General features: G+C 44.9%; 1 protein-coding gene across 1 annotated transcript in view; it reads left to right on the forward strand.

The window, feature by feature from the left end:
* Positions 1-988: 988 nt before the first annotated feature.
* The window catches only part of Nsmaf (neutral sphingomyelinase activation associated factor), a 53,278-nt gene continuing 34,630 nt past the window's right edge, over positions 989-19,636 (forward strand). Inside the window, exons 1-9 of the mRNA XM_075967020.1 lie at positions 989-1,208; positions 11,403-11,492; positions 15,138-15,216; positions 15,301-15,368; positions 15,444-15,480; positions 17,482-17,532; positions 19,000-19,071; positions 19,408-19,455; positions 19,551-19,603. Coding sequence (XP_075823135.1) covers positions 1,147-1,208; positions 11,403-11,492; positions 15,138-15,216; positions 15,301-15,368; positions 15,444-15,480; positions 17,482-17,532; positions 19,000-19,071; positions 19,408-19,455; positions 19,551-19,603 — 560 coding nt within the window. The 5' untranslated portion in view covers positions 989-1,146. The remainder of the gene's footprint in view (positions 1,209-11,402; positions 11,493-15,137; positions 15,217-15,300; positions 15,369-15,443; positions 15,481-17,481; positions 17,533-18,999; positions 19,072-19,407; positions 19,456-19,550; positions 19,604-19,636) is intronic.

A 19,636-nucleotide genomic window follows, 5' to 3' on the forward strand; every position in this document is an offset into this window, starting at 1 on the left:
CTGTCCTCGACAACCAAACTAGAGATTACTGTGGACACTGGCCAGAAACTTATGGAGGCTACTCTTATTGGACCTGTAAGAGATGTAATGCCATTCAGGAAGGTACTCTGTCTTTTATGCACAATGAGGAACATTTGTAAGACCCACAGCACTCCAGATGGAAGACAGGGGTCACTGGTAAACTTTACTAAGGCACTATTACAGCTGCCCATCAGGCACGCTCAGAATACAGAAGGTATACAGCCCACTCTCCGTGCCTAGGTATAGACACAGCAGAAGTGGTTCAGAGCTCCTCAATGATCCTTACATCACTAATATCACCCCTTTTTGATGATACTGATCCCACCTCCCTGTCATATCTTTTGTTTCAAACCTTAACCTCTGCCTATCCACTATTGACCAATGCCTTGCCTGACTGCTTTGAAGAATGATGGTTGTGTGTCCCTCCTGGGTCAAACTCACAACCACCATTTGTGGCTTCACCTACTCATTTATCTTGCCGCCTGCAAATTGCTCTGAGTCAATAACAACCACTACCCAGTCCTTCTCCCACATCTCTCTCTTCGGTGCTGCAGACTGCTTTAACTCCTCAGGAACACACTTTGTGGGAACTCTGGATTCAGCAGATCGCAATAATGCCATGACGCTTAGTGACTACCACACTGTCCCTAATTCCAAATACTCACTTCGTCTCTGCTGCTGAACGGCAGTCGACCGCTGCCTATCTTAGGTGGTCTGGGACTTGTGCCCGGTGTTCCTTTTTCCTAAATCAGGGTTGGGACCAGGTGAAGAACCTTTGCCGCCTCCCATCACTGAATTTATAACAGCAGGGCATGACTAACGAGCCGGCCCGCTCCCACCCCTGGGGGCGGGGTGGGGGTGCTCCGGGCAGGCTCTCACGTGTGCGGTCTGCAGAGGTTGGTCGGGACAGGGTAGGACGCGGCTCCCGCGGCCCCAGGTCAGCGCGCGCCCCTCCTCCGGGCCTGAGTCACCGCGTCGCCCGAGTCCCCACGCCAGGATGCTGCGCTGAGCGCGGTCGGGACGCCGCGGGGCCCTGGGGGTGCTGGCAGCGTGGGGTTCTCGGCCGCCCGGCGGCGCCGCTCGGGACCTGCTCGGACGCTCGGCGGCCTGCGCGCCCGGGCCTCCATGGCGTTCACCCGGAAGAGGCAGCGCGAGCAGCAGCTGCAGCTCTACTCCTCCAAGGAGAGGTGAGCGGGGCCGGGAGGCCGGCAGCGGGGGAGGCCGGGCCGCAGCAGGCGCTCGCCCGCAGGCCGCAGCCGCCTCCCGGGGCCCGGAGCCGCGAGTGGGCCCGGAGACCTGGGGACGCGCCTCGTGGGGGCGAGCGCCCCGGGCCCGCAGCCGGCCTGCGCGGGAGGCCGTGGGAGAAGCGCGTGCGGCGGCCCGGTCGCCGTCACCCGCTGCCCAGGAAGGACTTGGGGAAGAGCTACGGCCTCCCTCAGATCCCGTCCCCGGCTAGGAAACCGCACTTCCGCCTCGTGTGTCCTTCCCAGGGCGGTTTGGCGACCCACACGCCGGCGGCTAATCCGGCTGTGCTTCCACCAGGAATGCGGGCTACACCGTTTGGGGTTTTTATTTATTTATTTTTGCAAGCACGGGGTTTGTTGGTGGGAGCTGCGGTCGGGCTGTCAACATTGTCGCTCGGAGCCAGCAAAGCTGGTTTATACCTGGAGACGCAGGTGCAGCTTTTAATTCTGGGTGGATTTGCCCAGTCTTCACCTGTAGCTGTTAACTCCACCCGCCGGCTTCCCTCACCCGGACACCCCTCTTTTCATCTGTCATGTCGGACTGGTCAGGGGGTGCGTTCCGAAAGTGCATTTCCCACCTGAGTTTACGTGGGATTTCTTTGTCTGGCACCAAGGACTTGTTAAGACTTGTTGGCGCTCTCTGTATTGCGTCGATGAGTCTTCACGGGAACCTTTTAAAGGCTTGAACTGTTGGCATGCTCTAGACTTCATTACTAGTCATTTGTAACAATCCTGTGACCTCGGTGGTGAACAAGAAAACCGGGGGAGGGGTTTTGTTCTGTTTTTATCTAAATTTTAGATTCTCACTCTCACTTTGATCGACCTACCCTGTTAGGGGAACCTGCTGCCCTTGTTATTTCCAGCCTAGGCTGTTTTGTTTACATGTTAAGCCCGCGGTCCTCCAGGATGAGAGTTCCCCTAGCCCAAGCATTTGTCAGTTATCAGCATCAACTGCTCCCCACAATCAGCATGGACAGTTGAATTCTACTTCCTGATCACCCCAAGTTTTTTTTTTCTCTGCCTAATGACTTTGCAATCTTCGGTGTTATTCATAGATATCTATTTTAGGGGAGCATCTCCGACTGTGAGATTTGAACTTAAATCAATGAGATTCTTTACAAATCATCCAAAAGACCAGCTTGGTAAAGCAACCTTGCCGAGACCCAAATTTAACATTTCTGCACACGTGTTTTGTGGCTTATCTATCACTGGCAACATTAAGGACAAATGAGCAAGATGCTAAAGGCCATTGGTTCCAGTTATCTCAGAGGAGCTTGAGGCCAGCTTTAGAGATAACCAGGGGCCTCCCTCTGTGCACTCCCTGGCTCCATCATACTGAGTTAGGGACTTTAGATTTCTACCGTTCCCAAACAATGACCCCAGAGAAAGAGAAACTGAAGTTAGGGTGTATGTGTCTCTGATTGCTGATTCAGCTCCAAGCAGAGCTTGTTTGAGAGATTCCGTGCCAGCGGTTTCGATCAGTGAGGACAAGAAAGAATGCAGCAAATGTATTCTGGATGGTCAGTGGGACCGAGGTGACTGCTAGTGGTCGTGCATCTGGCATTTAAGAGGGCTGGAGAAAGAAGCCCAGCCGGGATTGTTAGGTACAATGTGAGGCACTCAGCTAAACACTAATTTCAGGTCATTTTTGGCATATGTCCCATGTAGATTTGGGGATATGTTTATACTAAAAACTTAGGACAGACTAAATCTATTGTTTATTTAAAATTCAACTTTAACTGGAATCCTGTACTGCTTGCTACTTGCTAAACCACATAGCCCAGAGCTGAGACTTTTGATTTGAATAACCACACACTGGTGCTGTTTGCTGAAGTTCATGGAAAAAAAAAAAAACTGCTTTAGCAGTTTTCAGGACCAAAAGCAAATAAATGATTGGTTCTATCTGATCAGATGAAGTGCTTTTGTATTCCTACGATCATGTCAGGGGCCCTATTCATCTTACTAGATATTTAAAAATATCATGATTAGATGTTGATGAAGGCCAATCAAAAGGTAAAGAGACAAGTTAACACACATTCTTTGAAATAGTTGAGTGTGGCAGAAGCGGTCAAGCAAATGAGGATATTCTACGAACCGCCGCTTGTTATTCTATTTATGAAGACTTCTATTTAAATGTTGTCTTCACAAGTATTTTTGTCTTACTTATGTAGAAGCTGAGACCCATTTCTTCACAGCGAAAGCTGTCGTTTGCTTTCTGTGGTGTGAGAGAAGGAACAGCCGCTGTTCGTAGGCTGTCAAGTCAGGCTAACTTGTCAGTGACGCTTAGTTTTCTGTTGTATGCCTATATGTTACATTAATGGTTTTCCAGGCATTCCAGAGACTTACGCTTGACTTTAGAGAGTCCGTGAATGTGTAATTCCTTGGTTATGCTGGTATTAAATTTTTTACTTAACATATTTGTTTATCAATAGAGTTAGCATCTATTAAAAATAGTTTTTCAAAATACTAAGTGTTATTGTATAATCTTCCATTTCTAGTGTGGAGCGTGCTAGTCTTTTGTTTCCCTTTTGTAGGTTATGTCAGGGATTGGAAAAGGAGATAGAGTGCAGAATCAGCACTCAGTCAGTAGGACTCTAATGGATCACAAGAAATTGTACCTTTAAAAGATGGACTCCGTTTTTCACATAGAAATCAGCTAGAGAGAAAATAAGTGTTGCAAATATTTTGGTTAACTTAGAATTTATATTGGCTTCATCAAAAATGCTTAGTAGCCTGTCTCCTTATTCCATTATTGTTTCAAATTAACGCATTCCAAAACAAGACTCTATCCATAGATCGAATTTGAGTTCTTTAGCTGTATGATTTGCATCAATTGTAACATCTTAAGTATGATATCAATAGGAGTGGGTCCTTAAGGATTCAGTTCTTAATTGTAGTTTCTTTCCCTCCCTGACTTCCCCACCACCCCATCCTTCCATTTTTATTTTATGAGAGTATAAAATACGTGTAGTCTAGGCTAGACTTGAATTCTTGACTGTGGAGGCCCGACGATGTGAGCCTATTTCCACCTTGACCAGAGGTCCGAGAATTGGACTTCACGTCTTTTCTTCCAAGGTTATTGTGTTTTTACCTCAAACCAAGGTCCCACCTAGATTCAGAGGAGAGAGTTTTCTCAAGGCTGTTGTCAATAGGTGTGGCTAATATTCAGACCTTATATTTTAGGAATAGAGAAGTAGGTTGTTTCTGCCAAGGGTCCAGTTCCTTTATGGAGATAACATTGGATTCCACCCAGGGAGTGGTTTGCCTATAGAATGTTTTGGTCTAGGGTGTGGGTGTGACTTGTTTTGTTCTAGCAACAGAATATTTAACTGTGGCTGTAGCCTGAGACCTGGTCATTTCCTTGTGTCATGTTAATGCAGTTTTTGTCTTACTCCTACCTTTTGGGGTCCTGGGTATTTAAAGCAATTGGAAATTTGGGCGAATTTTCAGTACTCACGGAATTCCCTCCCAGTACTATAAATATAAAATATAGTTTTATTATTTTCATTCGCGTCTTCATATTCTTTATTATATTTCTAAATCCTTATGCCTCTACCTTGGTAAAAGGTATTTCTGTTGAGGCTGGTCCTGAACACCTGACCCTTTGCCCGCACCTCCTAAGTGCCCTGGTACAAGCATGCATCATACCATGTTAACCATGATGCAGTGCCACTTCCCTTTCTTGTTATTGATGTACTGGTGATCCAACACAGAGCCTCGTGCTTGGTACCTCTGAGTTCTGTCATTGGCCTGACTTCTAAATACCGCTGTGGTCCCAATTTTAATATCAGATATTTAGAAATTGTCCTAACATTTTTAACTCAGAAAGATTTTGAAAATTATTTTTTCAATTATTATTATTATTTACTTATTCCATTTTTCCTCAGCACTGGGGATACTGGGGATTTAATATAGTGAGGGACTTGCAGATGGTAGAGGAATGTTCGACCCAGTCCTGTTACTTACTGTTAATTTGAGTTTTATGAGAAACTTTGAATTGCTATCTTTTTCCTGAAGTGAATCTTTTAGGAACATGTAATAACCTCACTGTTTCTAGTAATTTTTTTTGTCTGATATTCAAACAGTTATATCAGGTGATTTTCATTATACAAAATTCTCCATTATTTTTTCTATAACCTTATGTTTTGTGTGTTTCTTATGAAATGGTATATTATCTAACTTTAGTCTTAAAAACAATACATTTTATGCGTTTATTTTTATGCATGTGTGTATGTGTGCGGGCCTGTCTGTGGAGGTTGCAGGAGTCAGCTCTGCTTCCATCATGTGGGCCTAAGATCTCAAACTTGGGGTGTCAGGCTTGGCAGCAAATGCTACACTGTCTTTCTTGTTTGCTGGTCTTTTCTTGTTGAATTTTTCAGTAGTTCTTTTGACTCTTAGTCTTAAGAAACAGATTGCTTATTATTATTACAGATTTATTTCTGCTATCTTACTGCATCCTGTGACTTCCTCTCCTCCCCCAACCCCTTTTCCTTTGGATTAAGTGAAGTCCTTAATGCTGTCTTCAATGTTCGTGCAGAGGATAGGGCTCTGTATCCTAATTTTATCTTTGCTTTGGTGCTTATGCTTGAAATTCTAACATTTAATTTACTATCCGAAGCTAATCATTCACTTTACCTTCCTCTCTATCAGTGTGCAGGCCCTGGAATAATTATTCCTGCTGTCTCATACTTAATTATAGTCTGCTGTTGTCCGGTTAAATATACACATTCGGCATTATGATTGCCTGGTTAATAATTGTGTGGTTTTATGTGCATGTTTGCTAAAGCCTTTGAGTTTTCCTTCTTGCATGTCTTGTCTTCCTTATGGAAATTTTCTTTCTCAATAATCTGTAAAAGTTCCTCTGAGTGGCGTCTGATGATAGTAAACTGTCTTTGTTTGGCATGTCTAAATGTATCCTTATTCTGCCCTTGGCTTTGAGAATAGTCTTGCTGGATGTATCATTCCTGTAGCATTAGAAGACTCTAAACAAAGGCAGATGACCAGAGGATAGGCCAAAACTTGCTGTAAGTAAGGATACCACTAGTAGAGAAATGGTTGGTCGCAGGTGTGTCCGGTTCTTTGGACAGCCCTCAGCTACCCAGTTTTGCCACTTGAGATAGGGAGAAACTTGACGCTTGTAGAATGAGCAGTTGGCAAAACACAGTAGGTTCTGCTCCTTACTTGTGGGCAGCCCAGAATTTGTGATTAAGGTTGTCCTCCCCCACTGGCTTGACAGGGAACTAACAAAATCTGTAAGATCTGGCAGGATTTGTGGTATCCCTGTCCAGAGTTAGGAGACATGACCATGTTCCCTGGCATCATTTGGGAGCTGTGGACAACCAGGATTGATGACCTTAAATGCAAATCTCTGTAGCCAGATTCCGGGCAACTTCACAGGGTACCACCTTTTCATCTACAACCAGCCAGTACTGCTGCTACTGAATTGTTGTTGATAAGCAGAATGTCCTCTCTGGAAGCTAAGGAGGTCTCCTCTCTGTGGTGGTTGCTGCCACTAGGTAGCCCTGTTGATTTCTTTACACTCAGATTTTTTTTTTTTGGTCTGTTTTCCAAGGTCGTCTATTCAATATTTCCACTGCATCTTGTAGTTGAACTTAAGTAACTAAGTAAATGATTTGACAAGATCGCATAGCTTGGTCACGTGTGATGGCTAATTTTGTCACCTTGGTTGCATTGGGAAGCACCTGTGACACCTCTAAGTGTGTCTGAAGACATTTCCAGAGAAGATTAACAGAGGACAAGAAACATCAGAATGTAATGGCTACAATGCGGTGGACAAGGGAAAAGGAAGGAGCCTGTTAAGACGGGCTGCTCTCTCTGTGTCCTGAGAAATTGACTTTAGCTGCTGCTGCCTTCCTGCCAGGATAGACTGACATCTGCGAAACTGCAAGTCACAAGACAAAACTAACACCATGACTGAGTGCAAACTAGCCCTAGCACTGAGTTCTTGGGCCAAGTTCAGCCTTTGTCCACGGTGACTTACTCATCTTGTTTTCAGTACAAGGCATGTGAACGGCTGGGTAGCACTTACTGGTAAGTTCTTGAAGTTTAAGATGATTCTGGCGTGACAGAAGGAAGCCTAGTTTTTATGATCCTGAAATCTTAGTCTGACTGCACCCCGTGGGTCATCAGCATGAGCATGCCTGGAGCTCGTCCTGGGTCCACATTAGAAGCTTGTTTTCACAGCCTCCCAGATGATTGTGTACACATGCAAGGCAGAGAACTCAAGAGGATGTCAGCGATGCCTCCCTGCTTTCTTCTGTCCTTTTGCTGCTTCTTTCCAAAGACTCCTTTGCCTCTCTCGGCTCCCCACGGCTCCCTGGGCCATGGCTTTGTGTGTTGACTGCAGATTCCATCAAGGGCTGAATGTGCTGGGTCAGCACCTCACCACTGAGCTGCTCACCCACCCATTGGGCTGTGACTCTTGATGAGTGATGGAGTGAGGGAGCAGAAGGTCTATTAAGAGCATCAGTCATGTTTCTGCCTTCATCACTGTAGAGCGTGGAGACTTGGAATTAGAAGCCCCAGGCTTTATAGGTAGTGCCAACAGAAAGGGTTTTGGTGGCTGAGCTGGGTCCATAAGTAATGATCTCACCCACTGAGAAGAGAGTATTGTTTCTTAAGCTGGGCTTAGTGTTGGAGCCTTAGACATGCTGTGGCAGGGACTGGCTACAAAAGTCGGCTGAAATAGTGAAATTTCGTAAATATGCAGAGGTTAAGGACCAGTAATGTACATGAGCCAATGGGTACAGGAACTAGACAGACTCTTTATCTCTCAGATATTTCTATGCAAATTTGTAGACTATGGCTAACTTGATACTAACTAGACACCTGGGAAGAGGAGACCTCAGGTGACGAACTGCCTCCCTCAGATGGGTCTGTGAGCTGTCTGTTAGGGCATTTTTTTGATTTCTAATTGATGGAGGGGGTCCTACACTTTGTGGGAGGCGCTCTCCTGAGCAGGTGGTTCTGGGTAGTTTTACATAAACAGGGAGGCAAGCCAGTAAGCAGTTCCTGCCAGAGGGTTCTTCAGGTCCTGCCTCCAGGTTACTGCCTTGAGTTTCTACCTTGGTGTCTCTATAGCAGGGGTCCTCAACCTTCCTAACTCTGTGGCCTTTTAATACAGTTCCTCATGCTATGTCCTCCAACCATGAAATTAATTTCATTGCTACTTCATAACTGCAATTTTGCTACAGTTAAGAACTGTAATATAAATATTTGTGTTTTCTGATGGTTTTAGGCTACCCTTGGGAAAAAAAGCAGAAGTAAGGACTTTCCTCCCTAAGCTGGTATTGGTCATGGTATTTATCATAGCAAAGGAAGCGAACTACTACAAGCCTTAATGTGTTTAGGTGGGGCTTGATTTCAAAATCCATTGCTGAGAGCTGCAGATTTATGCAGAAGTGTCAGCCTGCTAGAGAGTTGTAAATGCCAAGAAGATGCAAAAATTCCTATTGGTTTGTGGAATTCAGGACCAGAGTAGGTGGGGCCCACACAGTGAGGACCTTGTGGAAAGAGGAACAGAGATAACACACTTGCATTCTTTCATTGCAGGTCCCCCTAAGGGACAGGGGAAAAAGTGACAGGTGCGTACCTGGTGTAGAAAACAGGAAGTGGCAGCAGTGACAAATGCCAACAGAGAAGTGTAGTTGAGCTAATTACAGCTCCCCACTTCCCTTCTTAAAGTTTTCATTTATCCTAATGCAGAGAGCTTGGGACGTTTACTTGATTCTGAACATTAAAGAGACATTCATGATCCAAGTTCAGTAAAGAAACTCAGAAAGAGCCGAAGGGATTGAGGCTGCAGCCTTACCGAAAGCCAAGATTTTTAAAGAAAGCAGTTTCAAAGCTTTCAAGTAAAAAAAAATATAGTCATTATTACTGGACTGTTCTGGAAAACATTTTCACGCAAGAAGTAATACTACCATTAAAAATATAATTTAGATGTCTTGTCCAAATTGCCTTTCCTGCGCAGTTGCAGAAGGCAGGGCAAGCAAACACAGATGGTTGTTTAGCAGTGTTTCTCCACGTTGTTCTCCAGATCTGAGTCCAGAAGCTATAACTGGCTTCAAGAAAATTGGAGCCTCCCTTGAGCGGAAGCTTTGAAAAACGCTGTAGGTTAAGAGAACAAAACAAAATTTCTGAAGTTGTGTTTGAAATGAGGACATATGTAGCTGCTAGCAGGACCACATGGACTTGAGAAAGTGACGCTTTTTGTGTATTCCCCTCGTGACAATGGCCTTCGTCTAGAAGAGAAAGAATTTCACGAGCTGTGTGAAGACAAAGCGGACACAGGTGTCTGCTGGCATAAAAATGCTAGGCAAGCTCGTGTGCAGGGTTGCGGTTGTCTAGTGACCTGGGAAGTCAGAGTTGCTGAAGGAGCATGCGCGTACTAGCTGGTGTGAGTGCTGGCGGGACAGAAGGTTCAGAGACCGCAGAAGGAGGAAGTTGCCACCATCTCCAGCATGAATTACAGTGAAGTCCTGCCCTGCTCCCGAATCTGATTGGAAAGTAGAAAATGAAGCAGAGTTTAGTCCCCTTCACTTGGCGAGAGGATGAAATGTTTGTTTCGTTGTTTTTAACTTTTTTATGTGTGAACAGAGTTAACATGGGGAGATTGATATTCATGGAGTTAGGTGGCCTCTAATGTAAGTGACTGTTGAGTCTGAAAGAGTCCTCCAGAGTATGGTCCTGGCCTGCGGAGTGCTTTGAACTAAAGAGCTGAAAAGGTCTCAGGAGTAAGGTACCTGACCTCCTGCTCCTGCCCCCCTTCTCCGCTGAAGTGAGCCATGAACTTCCCCAACTGTCCCACAGAACCCAGAGAACCTCTGCCTTAACCAACCACAGAAACTAGAGGTCAATTTCTCTTCCTCTCTTGAAGCCCTTCATTGTGAGGGCTTCTGACTGTACTCAGAAGCCAAGAGGACTCAGCAGACTGTTGTTGAGCGACTCTCCAATCTAGCACCTTCTGTCATTCACTTTTCCACACAGCTGTCTGCTTTGTGTCTCAGGGACTTTAGCAGAGAAGGAAGGAAGTTTTCCCAGGGCCATTGGCATGCCCTCCTGTCTTGCAAAGATTTACATGATTTTGTTAATTCTATCTCTGATGAGCCTGCCTTTGAGGAGCGTGGCTGTCACGATGGACAAGGGCAGGCTTTGCTCTTTCCGCCCCTGCAGCACTCTTCAGACTCTGCTTAAGTGGGGCTTGGGGGTGAGGGGGGGGATGGTGTTTGCAGCTGTGACGTCACCAGACTATAATCTTCCTTGTTTGTGTGCCTGTTTTCTCAATCTCTTCCTTATTTCAGATCCCAAGGGCTAGTTTGTTCAGCCGGTTGTCTAGTGGTGTCAGACTTACTCTGAGGGTGGTCTGGGTGTTCATCCCGCACAGTGGGCTTTCCTGTGGCATGCACAGTGCCACCCAAGTGCCAGCAGATTTACGTGTGTAACTTAGATCCACGCCTGACCAGTACACACTGTGGACCCACTCTTGGGAACAGTTGTGGAGTGGCTGTGGACATGCACTTTCCATGGTGCACGCGTGGGGGTCTGTGCGGGAGTCAGTCCTTTCCTTCCTCCAGGGTTCCAGGGATATTCAGGCCGTCAGGCTTGAGCAGCAATCCCCTTTACCCACGTCTCCTCACCACCGTATTTCTGCCATTGTGCTTTTAAAGCACAAAGCAATTCAAACTGAAGGGACTATACAACTCAATGTATTTGTTTTACTTATTGAACATGCATGGTCTTAAACATTAGGTTGGGTGTAGCCATCTGTGCACCTGTCTCTAGAGCTCATTGGCTTGTGGGAGTCACAAGAACTGAAGTCAGTGTGGGTCTCAGGGTTATGGCAGGGTAGGGGCAGAAGCCTGGCGTGCACCATCAGGGGACACTGACATGAGCATTCCCATGGGGAGGAGAGCAAGGCTGTCATAAACTTAATTTCCCACAGTTTGATACTGTTGTGTGTGTGCGGACAGTGCATCTGTGTTGGGAAGGATTCCATTTGGGGCACGGGAGAGACAAGTGTGGGCTTCCCAGAGGGCCGCCTAGGGTGTGGAGCAGGCATGTTAAACACCTCTGTAGACCAGAAGCAACACGAAGCTGTCTTCTTTTCCCGTTCAGGTTCTCCTTGCTGCTGCTCAATTTGGAGGAATACTACTTCGAGCAGCACACGGCTTTCCACGTCCAGAGCCAGGACAGCCACGAGGAGAGGTGAGTCAGCTCGCACAGTGCTGGGCACTAGTGGGCTCTCAGAGTCCACTCAGGACTGCCTAGGTGTCCCTCTTCCCTCTCTGTAGTTAGGTAACGAGATGGTGGCATGTCTTGTGAGGTTCCAGCTCCTGAGGCTGCCAAGCAGGACTCCCTCTAGTCATTGCTTTGTCCCTGTGTCCCTTGTCACACAGTGCTCCCTGCTCCCGGTCTCTGCAGGGTGATGCAGTGAAGTCATGATTGGAAGCCATGGAGCAGTGAGGATGAAGTAATAAATAATGCAGTGGGAACCAGGGCAAAATCTGCTTCCTCCGTAACTACTCACTTCTTTGAAAACAGATCCAGCTGCTTGGGTTGATTTTTTTTTTTTTTGAAAGCTACAAATCAAAGCATAATTTGTCTTTGAACTTTTCCTTGTACAGGTTGTGCTTCAGTGCCACTAAAGTACTGATTAACGTGAAGTTATTCTTAGTTGAAAATTTCTAGCTTGTATGTATAATGGAATAACAGAATTTAAACCCATGATGGAGCAATGGCTCTGTATAAGGGGTCAGCAACTACACGGCCTTTGGACCAAACCTGAGTGGCCACCTGCTTTATTGGTATGACCACTTGTTTGGGAGCAGCCACCACCATCTGTGTCCCTTGTTTGATCACCCTGTGACATTGTGACAGAGAGTGCATGGTCTGCAAACACATTCATAGAGACTATTCACATAATTATATGTGTGTCGTAATCTTCAAGGGCTGCTAAAGTCCTCAGGTGAGGGGTACCAAGAAGGTTTGTAATGGGCATGTGAAGATTAATACCACCTTCAGTCCCCCGCGGTTCCCACTGGTGTGAGCACTCCCTGCACCTCCCCTGAAGTACTGTCAGAGGGTGCCAGAAAATCTGATCTAATCTCATGGTTGATACAAAGGAGGACATGGTAGAGGGGTGTCTGTCACACAGATGCAGTAAGCGGCATTTATAGGCTGGGAGGTCGGGCTCTTGTCTGGAATGTCCAAGAGAACATGAGTTCTAGCCAAGTATTGGAAAAGGAAAAACAAAAAAGTCATGTGGGAAAATAATTGTAGATTAGCAGGGATGAGAAGTACATTATATGAATCAGGTGTTATATGGACTCTTTGGATTTTGATTTGAGTAAACAAACTGTAAAAATACATTTATGAAATGGAAAGTTTTTGAACACAGTCTACTTGGAGAACTTAAAGGAGTTCTTAAGTGTGGTGATGATAGAGCCGTTATTAAATGAGTGCTTCTTCAGAGCTCCTTACGTGGACCAGCTGGGTTTAGGAGGGGCTGATATAAGAAGCAGTGGAAGCAAAACTGACCAGTGCTAAAGCTGGGTGATGGGCACATGGGTACTTTCTATTCTAGTTGCTTATACTTGGAAGTTTCATTCTATTAAAAAAAATCTAGCTGTTGGTAACTTTGGATATTAAAAGTAAATGCACTTAGCAGCATGAAAAAATGTACATTTTCAAAACCCTTTGAGAAAGGAGAGTTGTGAACTGAATTCTGACCTTCTGTACAGTGGGTGCATATATTGAGTAGTAATGATGACCAGAAAGCTCCAGCAATCACTTCCTCCCACAAAGAGGAGAGTTTCCTCTGGGACTGGGAGGCCATTCTCAACTTTTCGACTGTATATCTCAGTGTGAGGTGTTTTTTTTTTTAATTGTTGTTGTTGATTTTGACACTTTGGATTTCTAAGTTATATAGAAACATAGACTCAGATTTTTTTTCCTCCTTAGATTCTCAGAAATACCCAAGTCCTTGAATGATTCAGATCCCTTACAAAAAGTGCTATAGTATGAGGATGCACCCTCCAGGCATCTTCCTGTTTACTTAACATTGTGACTATGTCCAGTCCTGAACAGGGCACCTACATAGCGCTTCATCCCTTTCCATTCAGCACAGTGCTTGATGCATAGCAAATCCTAGTTTTGTTTTTGGAACTTTATTAAATTAGAAACTAATATGAGTTGGTTAATTATGGAGAAAGAACCTTAGATATACAGGGTCAGCTGCAGTCACCTCAGTTAGAGCAGGGTAGCCCAAGATCCCTGGGTGGACAAGGTAAGAAACTTCACCCAGATACCAAACAAGGGCTAGGAAGATGACTCAGTGGTTAAAGAGCTCTTTGTGTACTCATGAGGACTAGAGGGCCACCCCCCACCCCCACCAACTATGTAGAACTCAGGCTGGCAAGGCAGTCTGCCTGTAATTCCAGCCTCAGAAGACAGAAGACAGGCCTTTCCCAGAGCAAGTTGGCTAATGAAACCAGCCACTTCCATGAGCTCTGGGCTTGACTGGGAAATCCTGCCACAGAAGATGGAGGCTGATTCCAGCATCACACATGGCCCACAAATGCGCTGTAAGCAAAGGCTGCTCATTCATTTCACTGCCACCCAGACTCGAATAATAACACAGACACTATATTAATTACAACACTATTAGCTCAGGCTTTTTATTGGCTAGCTCTTACGTCTTAAATTAACTTATTTCAAAAATCTGTGTATTGTCACAAGGCTGTGGCTTACTGGGTAAGGTTCTGGCATCTGTCTACTTTGGCAGCTACATGGCATCTCCTTGACTCCGTCTTCTCTCTCTCTCTCTCTCTCTCTCTCTCTCTCTCTCTCTCTCTCTCTCCATATATATATGTATGTATGTTTGGATTTCCTGCCTGGCTTTACTCTGCTAAGCCATTGGCCAAAATAGCTTTATTCATCAATCAATAAAGCAACACATATGCAGAAGGACATCAGCAGGCATGAGCACACATAGACATATTCATAAAAAATGGGAGAAAAAGAATATGAAATCATACAAATTATACTTGTATATAAATGTGCTTCTTGGAAATTACTTTAATTTTTCATAAGTACAGTCACTTTCCCCTTACATGTGTCTGACTTCATAGTAAGCTGTTGTCTTGGTTTAATCACTGATAAAAGTCAATTGATAAGAGAAAGGTGATGAATATTGGGTCAAATTAAGAACAGCCTCTAAGATATTTGAGCATGTTATTTTCCAAAATTTAGTAAAGCCATAAGTCTATCCTAGGAAGCTAAGGAAGTAGTCAGCCCCTTATCTGATTATATGATATCACATCACATAGTCTTTAAAACTGCTTATTTTCATGAAATGGAGTTTTTCCATGAATACTTAAATCATTGTTTATGGTATTTTGTATATAAAATTCAAACTTAATTTTTCCATGATTTTAAAAAGCAAAAAAGTCTTTAATTAATTGTACCAATTTATTGGTGTTTTCTGAGTAATTCTTCCATATTCAGAGGATGAAGAGACAATGAAATTTGCTGGAAACATCACAGATTTAGCATCGTCAGTGTTTCTGCGCTTTAGTTTCTCTGGAGAGCAATTGTGAAAACTCTGATGATAATAATAATTAATGAGGTCATGGGGCCGCAGTTAACAAACGAAGCCACAGCCTCAGCCGGTGCAGGTTCCCCAGCCCCCGAGAGGAGCTAAGGGGCACGGCTGTTCTCCATTGTGCTACTCCCTGTAGTTGCCGGGCTTTTATTAGCTGACACCCTGGCCATCCACATTTTACTTAAAATAAATAACTTTTGTGATTGTCCTGGTGTCCATCAAATAATCCTTTTTCTTTTGGCTCCTAGGAAAACCAGAGGCTCCTTAAAGATATGTTCAAAATCAGTGATTTTTGAACCAGATGCAATCTCCCAGCCCATCATTAAGGTAAAGGTGTTTGCATTCCTAACGGCGTGTGCGCGTGCTTCTTCTTCTCTACTTTTTGTAATATTCTCTCTCCATTTTATCCAGATCCCTTTGAGAGACTGTTTGAAAATAGGAAAACGTGGGGAAAATGGAGCCAACAGACACCTTACAAAGTACGTTGTTCTCACTTTTAATTCTACTTTAACAAAAATTTTACATGTCTGATGATTTTTTTTTCTGCATTCCAGGGCAAAATCTTCAGGTATTTCACTCATTTTCAAACAGGTGAGAGCATCTAGTAGTCACGTTTACTATAAATGTTAGTGCGTACGTCTCCAGACTTGGGGAAGGCTTCTGTGCATGAGTGTGCGTGATTTCCTTTGCATGATGAAATTATTCACTTACATAGATCTCAGCTGGAAACACGTGGAAATCGATGTTTAAATGCCTTGAGAATTTAGTCATTGAGAAACAGACGTTTTAAAGGGTAAGAGTCTCCCACTGGACCCTCTGGGTTTACTAAGTCTGAGAATTGTGTTTGTCCTCAGGGTCAGTGGGAAGCTGGAAAAAAACTGAGTGTAGCAGTTCTTTCTGTGCCCCCCTCTCCCCTCCCCCGCTAAAGGTGGGAAGCCAGTGCCAGACCACCAAAGCCACCTCAGGCTTCTGTATGACAGCCCAGCAATGCTCTGGAAGGGCAGTCTCTCCTGGCAGGAGTGTTCATCCCAGATACACACTGACCTCACTTATGCACACACTGTGGTACTCAAGTACGTATCAGCATCACGTGACAAATTAAAATGCAGCTTTAATGCTGGCGTATCATTGATTAGTTTGTAGATTAAAAAAAAATAAGTAAGAGCAGAGGGATTTCTCTGTTCTTTTGGTTTTTGATTTAATATTTGTCATCTGTCTCAGGATGTGTTTATCAGGGTTGCCTGGACTCCCTGCAGCTCTCTGGTTCTGTGCACTGTCAAGGTCCAGGGACGCTCTGTGAGGAGTGAGTGCAGTAGCTGTGGGCAGAGACTGGCACGGGACAGCACCTGGAGCGTGTGAGGGGTGGGAGGAGGATGAGCGGCTTCTGCTGTCTCAGTCACCGAACCGTTTGTTCACAGACCACTGGTTAACATGCCTTGACATTTCTCTGATTATCTGGGAGATTTTGAATTAAGTAACTTTCGGTTAGTACCTCCTATAATTCCAATTGTTAAAAAATTGGAACTATCTTCAACTTCATATTTAATGTCTCACATGCAAACAGGTACAGACCATCTGGTGCTTGTGGGGGAGCCGTGCTACTATCCCTAGCCCTGTGTGCCCTCAGGTGACTTCTTAGGACATCATGAGCTTAGTGCAGGGCATCCCTATCTTGGAAGGAAAGGGCACTTTTTTTTTTAGTTAAAAATAGCATTTTCTTTAGAGAACTGCTCATCTTAGTAAAGGCTTAATAACTTGGATTTAGAAATACAGCCCAAAATCCTTCCTCTTTTAGTAGTTTTAGGAGATGAAACCCATTCAAAATCAAGGGACACCCAGGGCAAGCTACTCTTTCAAGGATTATTTAAGCTTCACCAAGTCTCAGAAAAAGTTTTGGTACAAAGTTTTGCTTTCAGTTTTAGTTGTTGTTGGAATAACATGTTTGTGTGTGTGTTATGTGTGTATGTACAAATATTAGTTTTTAGCCATATGTTCAGTAGGGGAGATGGATGGTGAGGGGGAAAATCTCTCATCCTGTGTCAGTTAGTGATAAATGTCATGAAGAAAAGGAAGAGCAGGACAGAAGTGTCCTGGGCACACTAGGGAATGTTGCTGTGCTCTGTGCTCCTTAAGACCGCGTGGTTAGAAAGAGAGAAAGCCGCTGAGCACTGTGACTGTGAGATGTCGGGTTGAGCAGGTGAGGGTCGAAGGGTCAGCAGAGCACACCCCAGAGGAGGCTGGCCTAGGAGTAGGGCAGTCACGGCGGCCTCTGAAGCATGGTAAGGCTGTGGAGTAAAGAGCAAATGAGGAAAGCACTGGGCAGCTAAGAGTGTGTGACCTCATTTGGGTGCCCTGGAAACCAGGGGAGGATCAAGAGTGGAGCCAGGAGACCCTGAGGGTGTTCTGAACCCCTGCTGCTCTGCACCAGGCTGCCAAGAGCTCCTCACAATCTGGGGGTGTGCTGAAGCCAAGCCATGCATAAAGCCTTCCAGCTGGAGCTTGTGTGACAGTGTAGACACTGAATTCATAGATCTTTAGGGTACTTCTTCACACTGACAGCTTGGTTCCTTCAGTGTTTCTTGCCTTTCTCAGGTGTACTTCATTAAAGAACACAACATTGTGGCGCCATATAAGATAGAACGGGTAAGTAAACTTTTTCATAGATTATTGGACATTTATGCAGCGATTTTTGAGCAGTAAGACTTTTATGGTCCTATTAACACCTTTAATCAAATATGGTAAGTAACACTGAGTACTTCAAAGTTTATTAGCACTTATTGCAAAAGTACCCAAGGGATCCACAGCCTTTAGTTCTAATAGCAAAAGCTTAGCGATCGTATTAGAAGGGAAAGAAATGGAGGAATGGCCCAGGGGTTGAGAGCACTGTGATTCGTTATATACATGGCACTAAAAAACATTTGTAACTCTGGTTCTAGAGGATCTGATGTCCTCTTCTGGACTCCGCAGGCAGTGCATACACATGCTACATAGACATGTATGTGGACAAAATAACTACACATATAAAAATAAACACTTTTTTAAGGAAGTAAGGAACTGCAGTCAGAGTGTACAAATTGATAAGCATATTTACTATGTACCACTGAGAATTTTTTGCCTAACAGTACTGAACATTTATTTTTAAGAGCATTCAAGAGACACTTAATTTATAAAATAGCCCATATTTGACAACAAACTTTTATGAAGTCTTAATTTGGTGGAAGTTATGAGGATTTACAGGGAGGCGTAGGCATGTCTTCGAAGTCACATGTGTTGCTGCCCTTCACTGCAGCATACTGTGTGCGGAAGGCGCACTCCTACTCGAGTAGGACTAGGAGGTGGAGCCAGCTCCTGATAGGGATGCTTCTGTGAATGAGAAAAACCACACGCTCTTGTTAATCCAGGCTGCATGCTTAGCTCAAGGTGCAGACAGCCTGCAGTATCTTATCCAGCAACTTATGAGACAGAAACTGCTTAGACAGTGTTAGAGTCAGGAAAACTCACATGTGCAGTGGCCCAGGGGCTTGGCCACTGTGTGTGAGTGTGCCTTCCTCTCTGCTAAATGCATCTGGCCTGGTGACTTTTCTCTTGTTGTGGTATTGCCTCTACATCTTGGCAAAAACTCCTATGGGCAATAGACTACCCTTCTCTCAAGTTGAGAGCATTCCTGGGTGCCCTTCCTTGGGGAGCCTGCTGAGACCGTCTGAAGGACAGACCTGTATTTCAAGTGCCAGGCATGTATCTATCAATGTATGTGAGGGTTCTCTGGAGACACAGACTGTCAGGATTGGTGTGTGTGTGTGTGTGTGTGTGTGTGTGTGTGTGTGTGTGTGTATGCACGTGTGCGTGTGCGCGGCCTGATTATACATAGAACATGGGGAGATTGAGACAGATAGTGTTAGATATAAGGAGTTTATTACGAGGAATCGATGTGGGGGATGATAAAGACTGAGACTTCAACCTCTGAAGAGCCCACAGTGTAAGGTGAGCCTTCGTTTGAAGGAAGGGAAGCCCAGCATTCCAGTGGGAAGACAGTCACAACGCACAGCTGGCGGCCACTCTGCAGATGCTTACTGCTGCAGGATGACTTCTGCTTCTGTCCCCCGCACCCAGGGAAAGATGGAGTATGCCTTTGAACTGGAGGTTTCTGGGAAGGTGGAGGACGTTGTGGAGACGCTGCTTCAGGTAAGCCAGCCATTCGGTGGTCTCACATGCACAGAGCATAGAGCAGACTGAGCTGGAAGCCTCCATGTTGGTTTCACTTTTGTTCTGAGGCAGGGGCTCCTGTAGCCCAGACTGGCCTCCCTCATGCCTCTCCCTTCCTGGAACAGGGATTCCATCTTACCCAGACAGCTGTCACTTGGAAATATGCTATTGACTTGAATTTGCAAACTTAAATAGGAGAAGCCACAGACATCAGAATTGATGCCTGTTGTTACTAACAGACAGACAATCATTGCCTCTAAAGAGATACCTGCGACTGTCTGCAGAGAAACTAATTGTGTGTTTATCACATTGTAGCTGCACAGAGCATCCTGTCTTGATAAACTTGGTGACCAAACGGCCATGGTGAGTATGCTGGACAACTGCTGTTTGACTGGAAGTTAACTTCTATTGAGCTCACTTATACTCATGCCCGTAATTTTAAACGCTTCTCCTCGTAGATAACAGCTATCTTGCAGTCACGTTTGGCTAGGACATCATTTGACAAAAACAGGTAAGATTTTTGTTTTCTGACTAGAATGCAGTG

This window comes from Microtus pennsylvanicus, chromosome 3, assembly GCF_037038515.1.
Source record: "Microtus pennsylvanicus isolate mMicPen1 chromosome 3, mMicPen1.hap1, whole genome shotgun sequence".
In the NCBI taxonomy this organism is placed as follows: Eukaryota; Metazoa; Chordata; class Mammalia; order Rodentia; family Cricetidae; genus Microtus; species Microtus pennsylvanicus.